At 36.0% G+C, this 24284-nt stretch overlaps 2 protein-coding genes and 1 non-coding gene across 3 annotated transcripts; all 3 read left to right on the forward strand.

The window, feature by feature from the left end:
- The first annotated feature begins 2703 nt into the window (after window positions 1-2703).
- LOC143584963 (uncharacterized) lies at window positions 2704-13198 on the forward strand. Its single transcript, XM_077066873.1, has 15 exons — window positions 2704-2885; window positions 2991-3107; window positions 3186-3268; window positions 3335-3398; window positions 3491-3608; window positions 5169-5323; window positions 5428-5482; window positions 5539-5632; window positions 10743-10837; window positions 11851-11985; window positions 12122-12159; window positions 12239-12289; window positions 12430-12597; window positions 12674-12786; window positions 12920-13198. The coding sequence occupies exons 1-15, from the start codon at window positions 2766-2768 to the stop codon at window positions 13041-13043; spliced, it is 1530 nt and encodes a 509-aa protein (XP_076922988.1). The 5' UTR covers window positions 2704-2765; the 3' UTR covers window positions 13044-13198.
- A 949-nt stretch (window positions 13199-14147) lies between these two features.
- On the forward strand, window positions 14148-14220 carry TRNAA-CGC (transfer RNA alanine (anticodon CGC)). Its single transcript has one exon. It is a non-coding gene; the product is annotated as a tRNA-Ala (tRNA).
- Window positions 14221-14303: 83 nt separating this feature from the next.
- Window positions 14304-18922, forward strand: LOC143584957 (uncharacterized). The gene is made up of 12 exons (XM_077066868.1): window positions 14304-14813; window positions 15214-15374; window positions 15485-15562; window positions 15649-15728; window positions 15832-15916; window positions 15990-16409; window positions 16501-16608; window positions 17366-17433; window positions 17513-17600; window positions 17690-17761; window positions 18502-18555; window positions 18713-18922. Exons 1-12 carry the CDS (start codon window positions 14381-14383, stop codon window positions 18800-18802), a joined length of 1737 nt encoding a protein of 578 aa, XP_076922983.1. The 5' UTR covers window positions 14304-14380; the 3' UTR covers window positions 18803-18922.
- The last annotated feature ends 5362 nt before the right edge of the window (window positions 18923-24284 follow it).

Below are 24284 nucleotides of genomic sequence, written 5' to 3' on the forward strand. Positions count from 1 at the left end.
GCGTTTAAATTTTCAATTAACAAAATCAAGTCCTTCGAATCACTGTTTCAAGATAATGTTTACATCAGTTGACTCGTATCATTCTTCCGATCAAAAGCCCTAAAACATCGGTTTGAAATTCGGAAAAAAAAAGCTTAACGACGTTAAGTATTTTTTAATGGAGGTACATTGAGACAAAAATAGTTGAAAGGTTGGACCGTTGGTAATGTTTTTTCTTTTTTAAATTGCGATTATTATCGGTCAATACACAAAAAGCGAGATTATTTATTTCCAATTTGCCTTTTTAGCTTTTTTAAAGAGTTAAAATGTTGTTTTCTAAAAGCTACAACTCTTAGCTTTTCGAAATGGCTTTTTGAAAAAAGTCAATAAGTTGTTTTGAAACTTAATCCTAGACATGTATCACACAACGTTTTTGTATTTGAACGACCATTTAGATCATTGACATACCACTATCATCTACATTTCAGTATTCTTCTCTCACAATAAAACCCACTAGCCCAACCTAAACTTTTTTTTTAGGTGCGACTTAAACACAAGAATTCATTTATTTATTTATTTTTTAAATAATGTATCTAGTTACCTCATATCAACTACTAGAAAAAACTTAATATCTTTTTTTCAAAAAAAAAAACATTTAAACATGCAAATTTGTTTATAATAATTTATACCTTATACATTAAATTATAATAACTAACTCCCTGGCTATAATGCGCGTATATAATGTATAAATGTGTGGGATTTCGGGTGGGTAAAAGTGAAATTTCACTAATTTAGGCATTATTACTAATTTCGTGAAATAAATGTTAAAAGTGATGGAATGTTAATCAAGTATCATGTGGTGACGTTAATGGCCAAAAGACAAAGGTACGACTCCTATCACTCGGTTTCCAAATGGTTATGTGTGATATGCTTATGTCCAATACTTGATAACTACTATCGAGTCAGAGTCTTACCGAACCAGTCTCTCTATTTTTATAGGTAGAGGTAGAACGTCTACATTTTACTCTCCTATCATCATCAGACCTCACCATAGCTTTGCTATAAATGAGATTTATTGCCACTACCAGGGGCGGACACACGTACATTCGATCGGGGTCCCGGGAAACCAATGTTTTTTGAAAATTACTTAGAGCCTTAGAGGCGGTATATTAAATTTTGTAAGAACCCCAATAAAATTAATACTTGGAACCCATACTATTAAAACTGAACTGATCTAGTGGAAAGTCCCTTACTTTTTCTTAGAGAGGTTGCAGGTTCAAGCCTCACCATATTATGTTTTTGTTGTTTTTTTTTTGTGTATATTATAATTAATCGTTTATTTGTGTTAAAGTTATTTTTTCATGTTTTGGTCATGTATGTAAGACCATATATATAGCTTTTTTTTTTATGTTTTTCGGGTATAAATAAAAATGAGTTAAAAGTCTAATCTAGATTCTCTCTACTTACTCGTTTCTGATGACACCATATTTCCGTGTTCTATTATGTTTCTCGCATCGACCCGACCCGAAAATTTTGTAAACCGAAAAATTTGAAACCCATCCGCAAAAAATCCTGGGTCGACCACGACATTAAATTCTAAGTTACAAATATACGTATTAATAAAAGCTGATTGATCAAGGTTGGTGGTGGAGTTGTTTTGTTTCTTCCTGTCAAACTAACTAACTTACTTGCATCCTCAGATTCTCTTAAATCGTAAGTTGTCTCTTTCGATTATTATTCAATTCAGTTATCTAGCTAGCTCTTTTGTTCCTTGTGATCTAGTTTAATTTTATTAATCAAATTCTTTCAACTGTATGCTTCATGATGTGTTATGATCATGGTGATATGAACTTTAATACAGTTAATATCTTCCGTTAGGTTACAATTGTTGATTATCATCAGCAAAATGATGTTCAGTTACTCGATTGCTTAGATCAGCAGCTTCTAGCTAGCTTATTATTAACCGAGGATATAAGGTTTTGCTAGCTGATCTGAACTAATTAGGGTTTATATATATGTTCAATTATGATGTATTGATGAAGTTGTGATTTCATGATATTGTAAACTTCCTAGCTCCTGGTCATTTGTTCAAAATCGGATATCCGGAGTTTCATATATTAAAATTTCGGATTCGGATATCTAAACAAATATCTGAATTCTTTTTTTTGTTATTATTTAATAAATTTTAAAAAAATATTTCAGAATTAAAAAAATATATATATTTCGGATATCTTGATTATGCAAAATATCCGAAAATTTATCCGAAACTTCTAATATATTCATTATATAATAATGTTTTAAAAAACATTTCGGATATCCAACAATTTTCAAAATCACTATCCGAATCCGAAATTTTCGGAATTTTGGTAACACGGGCAAGGATTTGGATTTTTTGAACACCCATGGGTCCCTCTGCTTGTGTTTGTTCTTTTTTGGGGATTTTGATTTTTGAAGCTTTGATTATACAGACTTGGTATGTTTGATCTGCTCTTAAGTGCTTTGGAAGTTATATTAGGTAGATATGATTGAGATTCATCTTCATTTGACCTCATTAAAACAATAAAGCTTTTAAGGTGAAAATTATCAGTGGCTGCTAAATCTAATGATTCTAAATCCAAAAATGTGACATGCCTTATTTGAATTCCTTGCAAGATAGATGAAACATGTATTATTAACTGTTTCTTTATTTAGTTATTAATCTATGTCTCTATGAAATATTATGATTACATGGTGATTAATGAATCTCATCTTGTTCAGCTCTTTGTTTACTTTACTGGAATTAAGCCATGGGTGACGGTCCTAGAGGAGTAGAAATCTTCCCGGATCATTTTCAGGCTTCGACTTCTGGCATGGAGACCCCCCCTCAAGCAACAAGTCCATCCATGTCATCTACCAGAACTGAAGAGGTACCATTCATGGCACGAATATAACTTATACATCGACCTTAATCATCTTAGAAACTGGTATTAACTATCGATTGATATCATTTAAGTTCATTTGATATGCATTAGCATAGTTCCAGCAGCCGTTTATGGGCAAGAAGAAGATTCAGAAGTGCTGCAACTATTTTGAACTTGCTCAGTCCCCGTAAACTTTCATGGGTAAAGGACACAAGTGGGAAAGAAAAGGTCGACTTGATAAAATGATAATCTTTAAACTTTCAACCCTTGTTTCATTTTTTTAAAGATTATTACTGTATTTAGCAGGTTGTATTATCATCTACGGAAGTAAAATCACTTCAAGCAGAACTTGCTGATTTAGAGGAAAGAGAAGATCATCTGAGAGCTAAGTAAGGGAAATTGATACTTATAATTTAACGATAGTTATATTTATGCGAATGATCTGTTACTTGCAGGCTGGAACATATTGATGAGATTCTGCGTTCTTGCCTTCTTTCAGGCTACTTATACATGAGAACTGTATTGTCCATGGCTCTTTTCCTCTTTTAATAACATTTGAGTCCGTATTTGCAGTCTGTTAATAACTTATTTTTTGAAATGATATTTTATAGAGATGGGAAACATTACCTGGAGAACCGCTTCCCCTTGATGACACAGAAGTTGATGACTGGGTTCTGTGTTTTGTTGTTCTCCATGGACCATGCATCTATTTGTATTATGTGTGCACAGGTAGGCCTGTAAACAAACTGAACGTTCGGTTAACCTTTCGTGAACTGTTCGCAATAAATTCTTCTATCTAATAAACTAGCGGAAATGAACAAAAAACTTTCTTCATTTGTTCATGTCCGTTCGTTTATGTTCGTTCATTAAGTTTGTTCATATTCATTCGTTTACGATCATTTATGTCCATAGTTTACGTTTGTTTAAGTTCGCTCGTTTACGTTAGCTAATATGTTCATTTTTAATTCTTTAGGCCCATTACAATTTAGTCTAGTTTTAATAACATTTTTAGGCGCAACACTTTCATCATCATCATCATCATCATCGTACTCAGTATATCCCATCAATAGCAAAGCTATGGTAGGGTCTGAGGAGGGTAAGATGTAGACAGCCTTACCTCTACCCTTTAGGAATAGAGAGGCTGCTTCCGGTGAGACCCCCAGCTCAATAGTAGTTTTGCATCAAGCCTTGGACATAAGACACATAACACTCAATCATCGGGGCACCGCCGATTAGTGCATGCACCCTTGTCTTTCGGCTATCAACGCCACCACATGATGCCTGATTAACCTTCGGCCGCTTTTAACGTTATTTTCATGAGATTAGTAAAATAACGTCAAAATTAGTGCAATTTCACTTTCACCCACCCGAGGGTTCACACATATATACATTATATGCAAGCACCGCAATCAGGGCGATTAGGCGCAACACTTTGTTTTTCACATTTACTTTTTAACTGGTTTTAGGTCAATTATGTTCATTCATTTATGTTAAGTTAGGTCCGTCCGTTTACCTTCATGAACCGTCCATTTGTACTGTTAACGGACGAACATAAACGAACATGAACTCCTTCATTTTCTTAATGAACGACACGAACAAGAAAGCCTTGTCCGTTTATTCGATCATGTCCGATCATTTTTTCAGTTAAAGTTAAACGCACAAACACGAGCATGTTCCATCTGCGTTCAATTAGCTCGTATACGATACAAGAAAGTTGAAAAAAGGCACCAATCTTATTATTATTATTATTATTATTATTATTTTTTTTTTTGCATGTTTTAACAGAGTTATAAAGAAAGTGTAATGCTTTAATTCTTCTTCCAATTCCTAAGTTGGAAAGAAAGTTTCTTACTATCCACAATAACTTTCGATAGGGGTATTTTGGTCATTGAAAATAATCAAATATTCAGTCTTTCTTTTCCTCATTTTCTTCTTTCACTTTATATATCCATTCCCTTCTATACCATTCACTTTCTCACTAAAAAACTCAAGAAGGGAAAGGAAAGATGATTTTTTTTTCAGTTGCCAAACATTTGAACTAAACATATTTTACATAGTAAGTCATCATTGTAAAATCGGCAGTTTTGCTCTTTTTCTTTCAAACTCGAGAAACATGAAAACGAAGCAAAACATTACCTTTTCTTATCCTATCTATTCAACACTAGAACTGGTATAAAATTTTTGTATGTTTAAAATTTAAATTTATTCATGATTTGATTATACACATGCTTGCTTGTAAAATCAGCCTCATAATGGTTCAGTTTGCTGATGAGCCTAAAACTGTTGCAGATTTAAGCCCTCAAGACTCCACCCTGTTATCTGACATCACTGAAGTGGGGCCACTGCCACATGTCATTCAAGAAGATGGGGAAACTCGATATTACTTTTATATAGTAACTCGCTTTGGATTGAGATACGAGTGTTCAAGCACCTCTAAAATCCAGGTACAGACATCCATATTTGATATTTCTACATGCATATTGTATAAATTTCTATGATCACATATTGATACGCCACACGATCACATATTCGTTCCATTCTCTTTTAGGTGGATAGTTGGTTGGCGGCGTTGCAAGACAAATGCAAATTGAGTTCACATTCAAGTTGATTCATTAATCATAACCAGACAGGTGACATCTGATTGTGAACTTATTGTCAGTTGATAGGATTAGTTTGTTAATAGTAGTTGTCATATTCATGGTGTATGTTTATCAGTTCATTCAGACTGCTGGAGTTTGTAGTTTGCATCAAAGGTGTGCCATTTTTCGTGTGCATTAGCGTTTTACAATTGGACACAAAATTTTCGTGTCGTTTGCAGCAAAACGGGTATAGGCCAGTAGGGTTGTGTACCCGATCGAAAAGGGTTCAAGTCAAAACGGTTGGGTCATAGCTGTTCCAGCTGCTGTATTTTTCTATGTTGCTGGTATATATGTACGTTTTATTTTAAATAAATCGAGTGACACTGTTGGGAGTTAAGAAAATTTTGTGCCCAAAGAAAAATTACCAAACTATGCGAACCAAACACATCAAGAGATAAAACTTAAATTCCAACTCATTAAATTTTGCGAATCAAACACACCTTTAATGTATATGTGTAAAGAAAAACCTGGTTCTTAATTTGAGACCCTTTTAAAACCGGTTTAAAACCAAACGAATCGCCATTTTGGTATTGCTTTGAGTTCTTGTTCATAGAAATCGGTTATAGCAAAACCGGTTTTAAACTGAGTCAATCCTTTTCCGCTTAAAAAACGGTTTAAAAAACGAATTGGGTTGCATTACAAAACCAATTTGTGCATCTCTATGATTGAATTTGACCAAAAAAACACACTAGAAACCCAAAGTAACAATAAATCAAATTGTTAGGCTTATTAGTTATTGCTTAGAAAGTGTAATAAATATTCAACTTTTAGTGTTAATATGTATTTAATATTCTGAGATTGAAAAAGATAAAGAAAAATAATAATAATTACAAAAGGAGTTTAATGTGTTAATTAAAAAAAGTATACGAGTTGGTTTAAAAATTATATAAAAGACAAGTGAAGATGTACAGAAGTTTTATCGAAGGACAACATCCATATGATCGTTACTCCAAAGCTTTCAGAACAATCAGTTACCAAAAAAAGACAATTTAAGTGGTGTGGCAAGAGAAAGAATATGAGAAAGAATTCTATCAATAGGAGAAGAGATATCAACATCATTCCGTTAAAAATAGAACCATTGAATATTCCTTGTATAAGCTATAAATACCCCATGACTTGAATGGAATGAGTTTGTCTATGATGTAATTCACAATTTTAATACAAAGATCATTCTATTGCATTGATTCCCGTGGAGTTTATAACACAGGAACCATAAGGCTAAACGTAGTGGCGAACATTATAGGCAATTTCTGGGGAGTTGGGGCGCAGACACCCCCCCGGGCGATTTGTGGGGAGATAAGGGGGGAGGGGGCTAATTCGCGCCTGCTTGTGTTTGTGTGTATATATATATATATATATATTAATATTATATATGTTTGTAAGTGTTATATATATATATAGAGCTACAACACCATTACACCTCAAAAACAAAACCTATCATTTACTGATTTGACGCCACATTAAGCAAATCATCCCATTTTGTAGCCCATCCACTACACATGGCCTAAGAAACACTTAATAGAAACAAAGGAAATGGCTCCAACAACACCACCCCAAGGTGTCGTCACATCAACAGTCGTTGTAAGCATAGAATCACTGCCCAGTCTACCAAATACAAGACAAATGCGTATAACTTTTTTAGGTGTTACATCATTAGGACCTCCCTCAACGTTAGCGATAACGCAATCCCAAGCTCAAGTGACACAAACAACAAAGTATAATTACATGACTGAATAGAAGATTAAAATAAATGGTTAAAGATATGTTAGTTAAAATTAAATCAAACTACAGTAAATATTTATGAGAGAATGATTGTGTTTTACAAAACACTTTACTAGAAAAATCTTCCTGGTTTAAGACATACTTTAACTAGCTGATAATTACTTTGGAAAGTAGTTAATCACTTTACCTAATCTAACCCCCACGGGGATGCTATTTAAGTGGACATCAATTACAACCCTTAAACTTCACATCACTTTATAACATAACCCCTTTAATACTAGTTATTGATCAAGATTAAAACCCTTTCTATTTGATTAAACTTTAAACATCCAAATGATTTACAATAAAGTGACAGGTAAGCGGACAACAAACTACACTTCTACTTGATTAAACTTTAAACAAACAAAATAGTTTTCATAGTCTTTTTAGTTTTTACCGGACTATGTACTGTGAACACCGGATGGTAAAGAGAGGATTATAAGCTATAACAGTTTTTGATAAGCAAAATATATTATATTATAAATATTTGTATAGTCCTTTGTTATTTTGTTCCACATGCTTTAAACTTTAACACAGAAAATTCCCAAAATGGTCTTTTTTAAGAGAGAGAAAGAGGTAAATAGTCCATATTCCTTATAAATTTCAAAATGGCCCACCAAATTTGAACTGTGAAAACGAGATCTGGAAAAATCTTTAAGCAAATAGAATTCTGACAAGTGTCAAAATCCGACGATATTTTTAAAAATATTGGGGGACTAGTTCATATTTTCCATTAAATATTCTTATAAAAGACAATCTTTTCCGACGGTTTAATAATGTTTCCTAACAAATCCCTCAACTTCCAAAAACTTTGGAAATTGTGTCTTCAAACTCAGTCTTTCAAGACACATTTCGGATGAATTTGTACCAAGAAGACCATAAATTTATAAATATTGAGGGACCCATCCATATTTTTTAACTAAAACTTATGTTACAAAGCTTTCTTGCTAGACGGATTATTTAGGTTTCTTATCTAACCCCTAAAAATTTTAAACACATGGAAAAATGTGCCATTTAATATTGTCTTTCAAGACACTTGTTTGGTAAATTTGAACTAAGGGGATTATATTTTTGAAAATATTGAGGCTCTTGTCCATATTTCTTCACTAAATCTTAATATTAAAAGTTGTCTTGACAGACGGTTTATTAAAGATTCTTATATGAACCATACAAATTTTGAACTCATAGAAAAATGTGCCTTACAAATTTGTCTTTCAAGACACATATCTTTTTAATTTGTACTAAGGAGACGATTATGTAGTATAATCTTCGTGTCCGTCCATATTACTTTATATGTATCATCTTCCTCAATCCTCAATAATTCATTCACATCTATCTTCATCAACTCTAACTCCCTAAATCTTGAATCAAATCATGAAGTTTAAGAGGGGTGATCAAGTGGAGGTTATGGATATGGGTCCCGGGTTCATTTGAAGCAAGACTAACACCTCCTCGTTTACAATTTATTGGAACATAATCATACCTTCCGTTACCGGTTTGTCAATTACCACCATAACAAACACCAACATTATCAAATTCCATGGAAGTTAAGGTTTAGGGTGGTATGAGAGGATGGTTTATGGTGGTATGAAGCGGAAGAAGAAGAAGAAGATAAACTCATGTATATTATTTGGACGATCGTGTCAGAATAGAAGGAATCTCATAATATATTGTCGGTGTAGACGGATTATAAATAAATTTTGAAGGTGTGGACTAGATTTCAACACATAAGAAATAAAATATAGCTCGTCTTCTTGGTACAAATTCACCCTAAATGCGTCTTAAAAGACTGAATAATTTGAAGACACAATTTCCAAAGTTTTTGGAAGTAGAGGGGATTTGTTAGGAAACATTATTTAACCGTCGGAAAAGACTGTCTTTTATAAAAATATTTAATGGAAAATATGAACTGGTCCCCCAATATTTTAAAAAAAACCGTCGGATTTTGACATTTGTCAGAATTCTATTGGCCTAAAGATTTTTTCAGATATTGTCACCTCAGTCCAAATTTGATGGACCATTTTGAGAATATGTAGAGAATAAAGGCTATTTACCTCTTTCTCTCTCTCTCTTTAAAAAGACCATTTTGGGAATTTTCCTTTTTTTTAAGTTTTAACATTCTAAAACATTAATCGACAAACATTTTCTATCGTATTGTTTTTCTAAACATATTTGAAGATCAAAATATCAACCAAGAGATTAATCATTAACTAATGACTTCATTATATGTTAGCGAAAAGCTTGTCCCTTCACAACCCTAGACCATATAACTCTCATGTATATCAAACATGTCGTCTATTGCATGCAATTTTCCTTTGATACCTCAAATTCTCACTAATTAGTCCAAAAAACCAGGGCTGCAAAATTCTCGATCAGGCCTTGATTAATCCCCAGTTAATCACTAGTCCCCACCCACTGATTAATTTTGGACTAGTCTGTCACATAACCGGTTAAAGGTCAACCCAGGGCAAAATCGTGATTAATCGAACTTAGTTGTCATTTCCTGGTGAGGTTCCAGTCAAAATGTAAATGTGCATATATAAAACTGAAAATTACATATATAATATGTGTGTATATTAATAAAACTGAAAATTATACATTGCAATTCGATTCGATTAATCACTAGTATCCATCCAACCATCTACTAGCGATTACTACAACCCTACATATAACAACTGACAAACATATTTCACATCTAAACAAGTGTTAAGTTATCACATAACATCAACCCAACCATCATTCAACCAACATCTAGTAGAGGTGCACAAAAAAAACGAACCTGGAACCGGACCTGAAATAAAAAACCGGAACCGGTTTTTTTTAAACATGAACCCGTACCCGACCCTACTCGTAGGGTACGGATAGGTATGCATTTCGGTACTAAAACCCTAACCCGAACCAGTTCCATACCCGGAACCGGTTTTTCCAATACCTGAAACCGGGTATTTCAAATACTCGATGTACCCGGAAAAATAACTTAAAAATACCCAAAAAATACCCCTAAAAAGTGCAAACTTTTAAAAAATCTAATCTATACCCGAAAAATACCCGGAGAAAAGCCCCAAAAAACCCGAAAATAGGGTTTTTTCAATACCCGAAAATAGGGTATTCAAATACCCACCCGACCCGAACCCGATGCATAGGGTATGGTTTTTAGAGGTAATATCCGAACCCGACCCAGTTATTATCATTACCCAATTTTCCAATACCCGATTCCATACCCGAACCTAGATATTTGAAAAACCTGATTTGTGCACCTGTGACATCCAGTTGTTACTCCAAACCCAAAGGACTCAATATGCGAATAACTCCAAACCCTAAGGTCCACTTTCACATTCCATTATTTTCCACCTAACATTAAATATCCAATCACATCAACACAATCATCTATCTGCTTACTGTTCTCAAACTCTCATTCTCAATAACTTACTACTTTTTGTAACATATAATAATTTGATCAAAGAACGAGAAGAATGAGTTCTCAGATATTCAGATCTGCTTCACGAGCAGCCAGGTCTATCGTCTCTCCTGCTTCTAAGCACAGACGTCTCTTCTCTGGTATTCTTTTGTTTTTATAAGCAATTTTTGTTACTCAAATTGTATTATTTCCTTAGGATCTGTCTATACTTGGTTCCGATTGTGATCGATTATGCTGTAGAGTTTGTGTAGCAAAATGTTTGACCTGTCGGTGAATATTACTTTGATTATTTATTTCAGTATGCTTCAGATTAAGTATAGATAATAGATGATTGAAATCCTGAATTAGAACTTTAATACGTTGTTTTTGTTGTTATTATTATTAATTAATTTTGTTATTTTTATTTTAGTTTGTGATATTTAACTATTTAGTTGATTTTTCCATGATTTTATGTGTTTAAGTAAATATTTATCATAGTTATTATATTTATATAGAAACATTAACATAAGTTTGGTTCTAGCAAGAATTTTTTTTATTTCAATTTATATTTATGTCGTAAACTTAGAAATGAAGTTGCATGCAGTAGCTAATTTTTACAAGGCAGGTGACATTCTTAGTTCAATTAGTGTTCGCTATGGGCGCGGAAGTGGGGCGGCCTTGGGGCGGCGAGGGAGGGGCGGCCTTGGAACGCCGGGTGCCGTTATCTCTCTCTCTCTCTCTCTCTCTCCATCTCTCACACACATACATATATATGTGTGTATATATATAATAGGGGCGCCCAAGGGGCTTTAAGCCACAGCGGGGCGTTATAGGTTGGGGCTTCGATGCCCCCGGTGCTTACGTGGCACTGTGGAGGGGCTTCAATGCCCCCCACCATAGAGAACATCCTAAAGGCTAATGTTGGTGAACTTGAGCACATGATCTCATTTTTGGAACCGTTTTTTTTAAGTGGAATTTGATCATGATAATTAGAGTGAGTACTGTTTTTTATTGTGTCATTTGTCATATGTAATGGTAAATGATAACTAGAAGAACATCTTTAATTTTTGTGCCTATGCTGTTTACATTATATGAACTCTGAAATTGCATGTCAGCGGTTATCAAAATCTAGATAAAATGTATGATTTTCATATTATTATTCTTTCATTTGTAGAAGGACGATCGGTTGCTGCTGCTGCAGCAGTTTCATCCAAAGGATTCTTGCCAGCTCTTGCTTCTTTTGGGCGTGATTATTCTGGAAACACATCCAGCAAATGGATTGCTGGAGCATTTGCTCTCCCTGCTGCAGGTTTCTACATTTTTCTATAATGTTATTATCTGAACAAAATACCCAATGTAGATTATTTTTTTTGACATTTGCGCATAAGTATTTAACTGAAACTTTGTGAAGTCTTTTAATTTGTTTTTTTTTTATTTCTTAATAGCATACATGCTTCAAGATCAAGAAGCACATGCAGCAGAGGTATTACATCCTTTTACTGTTCTTTTGATATATATATTTGAAGCACAATTGATAATGATACCTTTTATTTCTTGTACAGTTGGAGCGCACTTTCATTGCTATCAAGCCAGATGGCGTGCAAAGAGGACTGGTAATCTAACCACCATTATTTACATGCGTTTTAGTTACTTGTTTCTGGTTTACTTATGCCATGAGTGTGACATGGCAGCCGTTCGCTATATTACAACAACAATTAATAAAGAGACTTCATTTTTTGTGTCTTTTTGGCAGATTTCAGAGATTGTAGCTCGGTTTGAACGTAAAGGATTCAAACTCGTGGCTATTAAACTCGTGACCCCTACAAAATCCTTTGCCCAGAAGCATTACCATGATCTTAAGGAAAGACCATTTTTTGATGGGCTTTGTGGCTTCCTTAGCTCTGGTCCTGTTCTTGCCATGGTAATTAGTTAAACCAAATTATATATATTTCTTATATATGCATCAAACCACTTATTCTGATCAATCATTGATGCAGGTTTGGGAAGGAGAAGGTGTGATTAAATACGGGCGTAAACTTATTGGAGCCACTGATCCACAGAAATCAGAACCGGGAACCATCAGGGGTGATTTGGCTGTTGTTGTAGGAAGGTACAGATCCACAAACTATTTGCCCATTTATAACTTTTTTTTACAAAATACATGAGTTTTAATTTGATATAAGACAAAATGTTATGTGACTTGTAGTATGATGAGTTAATGATCATTGTGTTGTTGTTTGTAGGAACATCATCCATGGAAGTGACGGTCCAGAAACCGCCAAGGATGAAATCAACTTATGGTTCAAACCAGAGGAGTTGAATAATTACACAAGCAACCAAGAAAAGTGGGTCTATGGAGTCAACTAATGGAATGGCATCTGTGGATTGTCTAGGCAAATTAGTTTTTCGGCTGCAAGAATAACAACCAAAGAATAAACAGAACTGTTGTTTTTTTAATTTAAAAGTGAGCAAAAACAGTATCAGTTTTGTAATTTTAAAGATTCTCAAAGACCATCTTTATAGTTGAAATTTGTATTTGGTTGATGCAGGGCTGTTTTCACCTCTTTTGATAGTAGACTTTACTTTTTTAGACAAGAACAGGTTGGCTTGTTTTCTTAATTTCTTTCATTAATGGAAGAAATGTTTAAATTTCTTTTATCGCTTTACATATGCTCAGTTTCGGCTGGTTTTACGAAACCACTAATTATGGTTTCGGTGACAAATAAACCAGTCGAGTTGGATGGTTGGTTGGACTGTCTGGTTTGACGGTTTGAACTGATTTTTTTCGAATTCATTAAATTGTACTGAAAAATAGTAACAGCATGCTCATAGAAATCATATAGTTTTTGATTTCAGCTTCCTGCAGAATTCTGCATCTTAATAAAACCTTTGCCGTTCAAAAAAAAAGAAAGCCGGCACTTTTAACTACATATTCTAAGTTTCAAAGCGAGTTGAGCGGTTACACTGAAAATTCGTCAAAATCAAACTTCGAAACTCAACAATTTGTATCAATATTCCCCGACTTGCTTTGGTTGGGAGGGCTCAATTTGTATCAATATTCCCCGACTTGCTTTGGTTGGGAGGGCTCAGTGTGTTATGAACATGATCAAATCTTTTGTTTGAAAAACTTTGATTCATTTCAATCTTAACTCCATTAATTGTTTAACCAAACACGTCATTCGTTGAAATTATTATTTCAAATCCAATAAATTCGTGCCAAAAATGTTATCTAACTTAAGCCGGAAAATAATTTTTGTTAGAACATCCTTGTAAACATAAAAAATGAAAAAATAGAATGTTAATTCGTCATTTACTCTTTTCACTGAAAATGCAGATGAAAGTCTCCATCCTCACGTATAACTGCCGACAAACATATTCACTGTGATGCTTTTGAAACAACGGAAGCATCGACGATCATCAATCTCTGAATAAAGAATAACAAGCTTGATCATTAAGTCATGTTATCAAGCCGGGGGTGTAGCTCATATGGTAGAGCGCTCGCTTCGCATGCGAGAGGCACGGGGTTCGATTCCCCGCACCTCCATTCCTTTTTATTACTCCATTAACACTCTTTTCCTTATCCAATAAATAATAATAATAATAATAATAATAATAATAATGTTGTTATCCATCCGTTAATTACCACTTCCAACCGCTCGTTTCTCATCTTCTCCGCTCACACACACATACTCGAACTCACTCGCATGACGCTCAACTTAACCTCTCCATGGCCAAATCATCTCTACCTTCACTCAACACACGCTTACCACCATCGCCTCCATCCCACGTTTTCCACTTTTCGCACTTGGAACTATAACAACACCAACAACAACATGAAGGCTTCGTTGAGTGAGAGTTATCATGATCAAGGCGCTGTAATGGACGGTAACGATGATGATAATGATGCTGCTGGTAGTAGTAGTAGTAGTGAGAATGATTATGAGGTTATTATTAGTAAAGCTTCCGCTGCGAAAGACGCCACTGATGCACTCCAGGTGTTCGCTGAAATGTCTAAGAGAAACGGTGGCGTTGTCAGTACTTCGTATTGTTCTTCGATTATTTCAGCTGCGCTGGACCGGAATAATGCGGATTTGGCACTATCGATTTTCCAAGCCATGCGATCGAGTTTTGCTGCAGGTATATATATATTATTTCACCCGTGGAAGGATATTATTGTATATTTGGTTTAAGTAGACATATATACCTTTTGGTAACTTGATTTTATAGTAGCATCTGCCACAAAATTGATTATTGAGAATCACATATATTTGAATTCATTAGTGTGAGGATATATTTGAATTTAAGACTTATAACTATTGCTTCATTGTGAAGTATTTCTAGTCATTTCAATAGATGTATTCATATTTGTCACAATCTTCTCAAACAGACTGTTAAAAAGTACAATTTCAATGTCTAGTTGTACATATTCAGGTGTTTGTACATGGAAATATAACTGGTCTTTTATAGTTTTATGATTCTATTATTGACTAGAACATTGGTGCATACTATAATGTACTAATGTCTGATGTATTGGTAGGTGTAGGAGATAAAAATGTTGGTGATAGATGGAGGTGGTCCAGACCTGATGTAAATACATACACTCTGTTGGTTCGGGGTCTTGCGGCGTCGTTGAGGGTTTCAGATGCCCTTAGGATTATTTCTAATGTTTGTCGAGTGGAAGTTTCTCCTGGGGAAGAGGTACAACTGCAGTTACTCTTTTCACTTATTTTCTGGAAACATTGTACCAAATATTCTTCTAGTTTCACTATATCATTATGCTGATCTGCAGTTTGCATTTGTTCATGCAGGTCCCTTTTGGTAAGATTGTAAAGTGCCCTAGTTGCATGATAGCTGTTGCTGTTGCACAACCTCAAAATGGTATTCAGGCATGCACGAAAAATGCTAGAGTTTTACTTATTGTCCCCCTTAAAATGTTTTCGTGATTCCTTATCAGATAGAGTCTGTCCTGCAGATTGTTTCCTGCTCCAAATGCCGGTACCAATACGAGCTTGTTTCTGGCAACATAACTAGTGTTGAGTCAGAAGAAATAAGGTTGGTTATTGTATTCCTACTTTTTCTTTGTTGTTTAAGGATGTCAATCCTGTTGATCATGTGATATTCACTTTTTCTAAGGATGTCCTCGTGCCGAACGCAGCATGGATGTGCCCGCATGGAAACGAGGGCTACAATTTTTGCAGATAGTCAAAGAAACTACTCCTGCCGCTGTTCACTCCATTGTGGCAAGTCTCTCATAAACCCTAAACCCTAAACAAGTGCTTATGTTTCTCATCATCTTGCTAATATTATCATTAGGTCCAAACGCCATCGGGTACGGCTCGAACACACAAATTTGCTACTAAAACACTAGATCTCCCGGCTCAAGAAAGGGAACGTGTAACAATCGCATCAGCTGCACCATCAAGTGTCTACCGGGAAGTGGGCCCCATAAAACTTAGCCCAAAAACCCCTAACTATTATCCTGGGGAAGCTATGTCACTAACAAACCATATAAATGGCAGAGAATCACCATTACTAAGAGCCCCTGCTAAAAATGGAGGATTATCCTTTTTTAGTCCTGGTGTGGTCATCCCGCTTCTTGCTGTCTTTGCCACAGGTGATGTGGCCTCGGGAATAATAGACCCCGGTTTACCTCAGCTCATTTCAGTTGCAGCTGTTTCGTCTGTAGCTGTTGGAGCCACTTTAAATGGTCTGGTATTTCCACAGTTGAATCGAGTAAGTTTTCTTATTGATGTTACTTAAAACCTTCTTCACTGTGTACCAGTGTCTTGGATAGATTTGTTGATTCCTTTTTGTTTTTCATTAGCTTCCTCCGAGATTTGTGGAAACAGTTGCCATAAGACAGCAACTGCTGTCTCAGTACGACACACTTCAGTCTCGTATTAAGGATTTAAAAGATGCTGCTGAAAATGAGGTATTATCTTATTATATTAAGACTTGTGAGTTTCTGAGTTGTGCTCTAAATTGCTCAAATAAAATCATATTTTTTAGTCCTTGACATGCATTTAAGTTTATTTTGTGGTATGTATCATCAATAGTTTTTATAGGCCGGTAAACGAACCGAACATTCAGTGAACAGTTCATGAATCGTTCGGCTGGAAGTTCGTTTATTCAATAAACAAATGAACACGAACAAAATTTTTTGTTCATTTAGTTAAACGAACGAACATGAACACATGTCTCATTTTTTTCATTTATGTTCGTGAATGTTCGTTTACAATCGTCCATTTAAATTTGTTTGTTTGCATTCATTTATGTTTGTTACTTTAAGGTTGGTTAAGTTCGTCCGCATACGTTTGTTAATATATGTATTTAAGATTTAGGCCCATTACAGTTAAGTCTAGTTTAAATACATTTTAGGCCCAACACATTGATGTTCACTTTTACTTTAATTTGTTTTAGCGTAATTTTATTCGTTCACCTATGTTCAATTATGTTCATGCAGTTTATATCCATGATTCATTTACATTGTTAACGAATTGACATAATTAAACACGAACAAGCTCATTTTCTTAACAAACAAAACACGAACAAGAAAACACCATTCATTTATTGTTCATGTTCGATCATTTGTAATTGAAGTTAAGCGAACGAACATGAACATACTCCTTTTGTGTTCATTCTGTTTGTTTGCTAGACTAATAGTTGACATTGATCATCAAATGTATTAGGTATGGATGCTGGCCCGTATGTGCCAACTAGAGAACAAAATTGTTGCTGTTGGAGAACCTTCTTATCGGTAATCTTTTTTGCATGTATTATTTGGTTTCAATAATAAAAGTTAATAAAATGTATTTTTCATAATTATTTTCATGAAGTGCACGGAGAAGTAGAGTCAAAAGGGTGCGTGAAGGATTAGAAAACTCGTTGAAATCGCGAATTGAACTAATTGAAAGCTATGCAAGAGTATGCATTCTTACAACACTATAGAAAATAATATTTTATTAGGCTTGAAGTTTGATAGCTTTTGCATTCCAATTTTACCCTTGTTACAGATTTCTTCAATGATTGAAATTGAAGTGGAAATGGACTCTGATGTTCTTGCTGCTGAGTCTGCCAATAACGCGGTTTGTTTACAATTACTAAACTTTTCTCCTACAGTTTATTAAAGATGAGCATAAAACTGATTAACCCACCCATTACTGAATTAACCAATATAACTGAACCGAACCAACATCCCACACATAACTAAATTAACTGAACCAATAACTGATGAGTTGGTTTCAGTTATTTTGAACCGAAATTAGCGGGTTGGTTTTAATTATTTTGAAAACCAAAATTAGCGGGTTGGTTTTGATTTATTGAAAACCGAAATTAGCGGGTTGGTTTTAGTTATTCATATTTCTATAACCAACAAAACCAAACCGACCCACGATGTTGTATAACAGTTAGTCGACCCGATCCACTACCTTAATACAAATGTCAAATGGTAAAACTCAAATTATTGTAGCCCAGATGTCTAATAACAATATATTAAGTGGTTAAAAGTTTTAAATCCAAACTTTCAGGCCCAGTTACATTGTTTTTGGGCTATATTAGTCAGGCCCAAACATTTCACGACAATTTTTTGTTCACGGTTAACCAATCCATTACCAAACTGAATCAACATAACCATAACCAACTTAATCATAACCAATCGTTTGTCTTTCTCTGGTCAAGGATTCGGGCCAAAACTGACTCAAACCGACCCATGCACATCCCTACAGTTTATGTGTTCTTTTGAGAAGGGAATGTTTATAAGCCAAAACTGTCATTGAAAATTTGAAATATATATTTTATTTTGTTTGTTTTTTTTAATCTTGTGCAGGAGACTATTGCTAAACAGATAGAGCAGATGATGGAACTCGAAAATCTTGAAGAGGTAAGTTCTCGTCAACAAGAAGCATTTTTCTTGCAATGATGTATTCATAAAAACTTGAATATTAATTAATTTTATTTTTTTAAATCTCCCTTTCGGTCACACGGTTATGTTACTTTCTTCATGTGTCCCTAATAAAAAGTATTGTATGTTAAAACAGAGATGGAGAATTCAAGCAGAAGCAAATGATGAGGTGGAAAAGCTTCTGAATTCTGAGATATTACCTTCACAACAGGTTTCTGATATATAACATACTGGTAAAATGAGAATCAGTGTCTCATATTATTAATCCTGTATAAAAACAATGATGGTATAATAATAATAATTATTATTATTATTTTATTTTTTTATAAATTGGCATTGTATAATTTAGCTGGCATTATGATTGAGTGATGTTGGATGGCAAAATTGCTTACAGAGGCAACATTACCAAAGCCATGTGGTCTCCAACAGGAACATGATGGTACACTTTACTTTACGCCCTTGCACTTCCACTACATGAACCAAACTCTTTATTTATAAAATTTACACACTTGTTTTATTAAAAGTAAGTGGTTATTACTTTATTGATATATAGGTTTTAGAGTTAAGTGCCATTTTAGTACATGTGGTTTGGCCAACTACGCAACTTTAGTACTCATTCTTTATTTTGTGCAAATGACTACCTCAGTTTCAAAAAACTTGCGTTTTTAGTACTTTTTTATAACCCCGTCTATTTTTTCAGTTAAGTCAGTGATAGTTTGCTAACTTCTTGATTTTCTTTGTTTTTTTCTTTTCTTTTAAACGCTTATATCTTCTAAACCCTAAATCCCCAAATCATAACATCAAAATCTAAATCATAAATCCACAAATATCATAAAAATTCAAACCCTATGATGATATGGAGAAAGGGTTTGGGGATTTAGGATTTGGATTTTTATGTTGTGATTTGAGGATTTAGGGTTTAAAAGATATAAGCGTTTAAAAGAAAAGAAAAAAACAAAGAAAATAACGAAGTTACCAAAAATAGACGAGGTTAGAAAAAAAGTATTAAAAATGCAAGTTTTTTGAAACTGAGATAGTCATTTGCATAAAATAAAGAATATGTACTAAAGCTGCTAAGTTCGTCAAACCACATGTACTATGTATTAATTATTTATATTACTACTATTAAGTATTAACTATTTTTAGGTGAATAGAATCATTGATTTAACCAATATGAATCCAAGTATCCAACAAAAAACAGTTGTTGTGGGCCTTCATTTCTGGTCCTCCGGGAATTACACACAGCCACACCACACATGTTTCTGTCTCTTGTCAGTAATGTATATATGTTATTCGTACACCCTTTTTATGTACAATTTGTCTTTTTCATACACCCTCTCTAAAACTAGTGAGGGTGTATGAATAGTAACTCCCTATATGTTTCTTCCAAAAATATTGGGTAAAATGAATAAACTAACATATAATTTAATGAAAATGATTATTTTCTTTAAAGCCCGAATATTTTAAAACAAAATGCGAAACTCCTAACCAGTTGCTAGGAGCCTAGGGCGTACACAGGTAAACAGAAACACAACTAAGACCAGTGTTGCAAAAATCTCAACTAGGTGTTCATTAATCCCCGATTAGTCGCTAGTCCTCACTTTACTAATTAATTTTGAGCTAATCGGTCAATGGTCAAATCCGGCCAAAATTAGGATTAATCGGACTTAATGGGCCTCTTCTGATGAGGTTCTGGCAACAACAGGCGGTTTTCGGTGAAATTCTGACCACCCGCATATCACGAATGAGGAGGAACGTCCTCACAACACGCGCGGAAGCATCCTGGCATCCTCAAAAGTCGTCCGCAGGACGGGATATCTGTCCGCCTTGCCAGTAGGACAACTGTCATCACTCAAATACTCTCTAGAAGAAGATTCATGGCTCTTAATTGGGGAATACGTGACTGAACAGCCAATAAATAAAGGACACCTGGCCAGTTTGTTATAACCGTGCACATGGCCAGGGTGCAATCCATCCTATCATTGGGCGACGCGTGTCCAGGTTGTTATACCCATGCACATGGGACGTATAGCTCAACCTATCACAAGAGGACACGCGTCTAGGCAGTTATCAAAGATCTTCTGGAAGAGGACAGCTGGCCCAATCATCTTCCTGCATCCTTCGGCTATAAATACCTTGTCAAACGGTGTGAGGTATTCATTCATTCACCTACATTCTGACTACACTTAGTCTGTTTGCTTCAGTACTTTCTCCCCTACAAACGTTACTGATTCTCACGCCGGAGGGTGGTTACAGGAAGACCCCCCTCTTGTCCTTCCTGTAACGAGACTCACGGTGTTTGTTTTGCAGGTTCCAGTCATTGGACTTTGGGAAGTTATACTCATATCATTGGTAGTAATTATCGTATCTTACCCTGGGGACTCATTGGATCCTAGACCCATACTTGGGGATCGGATCTGTGTTTCTTCATTGGCGTCATCCGTGTTGGTGTTAGAACTGCATAATTTTGTATCTGTCGGTTTTTTGGTTCGTTCGATATGAGTAAACTTCCTGAAGGGCCGACGGGAACCCCTGCACTTGATTCACGTGTAACTAACACAGAAGCACCTCCGGGTCTCGGTGTTTTTGCACGTATCACAACTCAGGGTGGCCGCGCTCTTGAGCGTATCACTGTTCCGGGGTCATGAATCACTGAGATAACACATGGGGGTTTTTCCCTAGAAAATGTCACAGCACCAACCGATCCCACCCCCACAAACATGGGACGTGCCTTGGCACCGGAAGGTTCCAATTTGGGTCAAAAACGAATTACGGAAGAGACTCTTCGGAAACGGCCAGAATTGGATCTGGAAAATGATTCAGGCAATTTTGATATCGCGGGATCTCATCAACGTAATTCTAGATCTAGAAGAGCATTAACTCCTGAGGAGTGGCTCCACGTGTAACAACAAAGTTTGGTGGCTGAATACGAGCGAAGAAAACGTAATGAACGACTTTACGCTCGCACTTTGGATTATGAGGAATCTCCTAGGAGATCTCCTTCCCCTCCACCAATAGTGAGAGGAAGTCAGATTCGTTACAGTCAACAGGCGGAGCCAGAATTTGGCGAATTACCGAGGCTACGCCCTCGTCCTCGCATAGACATGCGGATACCATCCTATTTGGACGAATTTGATAGTTATAATTCATCTTATCACCCGGGAGATGACAGTATGTATACCGGGGATTGTAGGATGAGCTCACATGCGAGAAGCAGTCGTCAGCATGACATAGTCCGCCACACCGAGTACCATAGCAATGCTGAACGAGACTTTACCAAACCATACCGCCCCGCGACTTTCGCTGAAAAATCAAAATTTATAGCGAGCATTGCCACAACACCCTTTCCTGTTAATGCTAAAATACCTACATCGGTAGGTAAATACAATGGTATGACTGATCCAAGCGATCATCTCCAGAACTTTGTGGCGGTAGGTGGTGTTAGTGGTTAGACGCTTCCCTATTAGTGTCACATGTTCGCATTGACACTAACAGGGGCATCAAGAGAGTGGTTTGAAAAGTTACCTGATGGTGAAATTTCTAGCTGGGACGATTTGGTAAAAAAATTTCTCAGCAGTTCAGTCAGCAGAAAAAACATACGCGTGACCAATCAGAAATTTTAGATGTCGTTCGGTGCGATAACGAGTCTATAGAAGATTTTATTACCAGGTTCAACGATGAGAGCCTGAACATCGGTGGAATTAGTAAAGACATGCTTCGGGGCGCCTTCCGCAAAAACGTCAGATGTGATGATTTAGTCCGCACACTTACTGGCAGAGATGGAATGCCAAAAGAGTGGGACGATCTCATGACTGCGGCAAAGGTGTATGCTAACACTGAGAAAACATTGAGAAGTGGTTACCCGAAGCAAAAATTCAAAGTCGAGTTTCAAACTCCAAGACCTAATAGACAGGCGAAAGGCCCTATCTGGTCAAGGCTTCAGCCAAGTGCGGAAGTATCGAAACCCTTCGATGCAAGATCTCTCATAGGCAACAAGAACAAAGCGGGACCCTCAAATCGAGGCCCCAACAGTTGGACTCCTCTTTCAAAGACTCCTGCTGAAATCCTCACCACAGAAAATATAAGTTTCAGAAAGCCACAGCCACTAACAAGAAGATCATTCTTAGATGCCACGAAGCATTGTTTGTATCACGATGACATCGGTCATAATACGAATGAATGTAGAACACTAAAAAGTGAAATTGAGGCAGCTGTGAAATCTGGAAAACTCAAACATTTAGTGAATGGGGGGAAACCTGACAATGGTAAAGCTCCTTCACGGGATATCCAAGGCCCGAGTAAAAAGCAAGTCAGGGATTTAAACGTCCATATGATACAAGGCGGTTAAGATACAAGGAAAAAGGGGAAGGAGTCTGATGATGAGGACCGGAAGAATGAGCCAGTGATCTTTCCTCGTATCAAGGGGGGCCCGAATAACAAAAACCCCTTGATCATCACTGCCAAATTCGGACACTACCGTTCCCAACACGTCTTCTTCGACACTGGTAGTACTTCCGACATTATGTATGAACAATTTTTTGAACAGCTTGACGAGGAAGATAAGGAAAGATTAAAACCCATCCACGCTCCAGTATCGGGGTTCGGAGGGGAAATAATGCATCCGCGAGGTGTAATTTCATTCCCAGTCACCTTAAGTGACGGAATTCACTCTAGGACCGAGGAAGTCGAATTTTTGGTTCTGCCAGCAACATCAAAACATGACATTATTCTTGGACGAGAAGCGATTGATGACTTTAATGCTCATCCATCCACAGCACACGGTGCAGTAGGAGTTCCAACTTACACTGGCATAGCAATAATTTATGTTAATCGGCACTGCTTTGCAACCGAGAACTCAAAACCAAGCAAAATTCCAAAACAAACTGTGAAGACTGAACCAGAAAAATGGGTTTTGAACAAAAAATTTCCTGATCAAACTGTAACAATAGGACCTGCTATTTCCGAGATATTGCGGACCTTCTTGAAACAATTATTATCAAAGAATATTGATGTTTTTGCATGGCAACACGCGGATATGACCGGTGTTCCGAGGAACATTGCGGAACACAAATTAAGGGTAAACCCGTTGTTTACGCCAATTGTTCAGAAACAACGTAAGATGGGTCCGGAACAAACAAAAGCAATGAATGAGCAAGTCCAGGACTTCTTACAAGCTGGATTCACTCGCCCAATTCGTTATCAGACCTGGGTTGCTAATCCAGTTATTGTTCCCAAAAGCAATGGGTCATGGCGGATGTGCATTGATTTCAAAGATCTAAATAAAGCATGTCCTAAAGATTGTTATCCCTTACCCGAAATAGATCTCAAGGTTGATGCTGTAGCACCATTCAAATTCAAATGCTTTCTGGATGCTTACAAAGGCTACCATCAGATCCGCATGGCAGCGGGCGATGAGGACAAAACAACATTTCGTACCGATCAAGGCACTTTTTGTTACAAAATGATGCCTTTCGGACTAAAAAATGCGGGAGCCACATATCAACGATTAATGGACATAGCGTTCAAAGATCAAATTGGCCGAAATTTAGAAGTGTATATGGATGAACTCGTAATAAAAAGTGTTGAGGAAGACCAAATGTTGAGAGATATTGAAGAAACTTTCGAAACTCTGAAGAGCATCAACATGAAGTTGAATCCGGCCAAGTGTTCATTTGGAATGGAAGATGGAAAGTTTCTGGGAGTAATTG

Source organism: Bidens hawaiensis, unplaced genomic scaffold, assembly GCF_021521415.1.
Source record: "Bidens hawaiensis isolate Kalapana, Puna unplaced genomic scaffold, B.hawaiensis_p1.1 tig00033516_1, whole genome shotgun sequence".
Classification (NCBI taxonomy): domain Eukaryota; kingdom Viridiplantae; phylum Streptophyta; class Magnoliopsida; order Asterales; family Asteraceae; genus Bidens; species Bidens hawaiensis.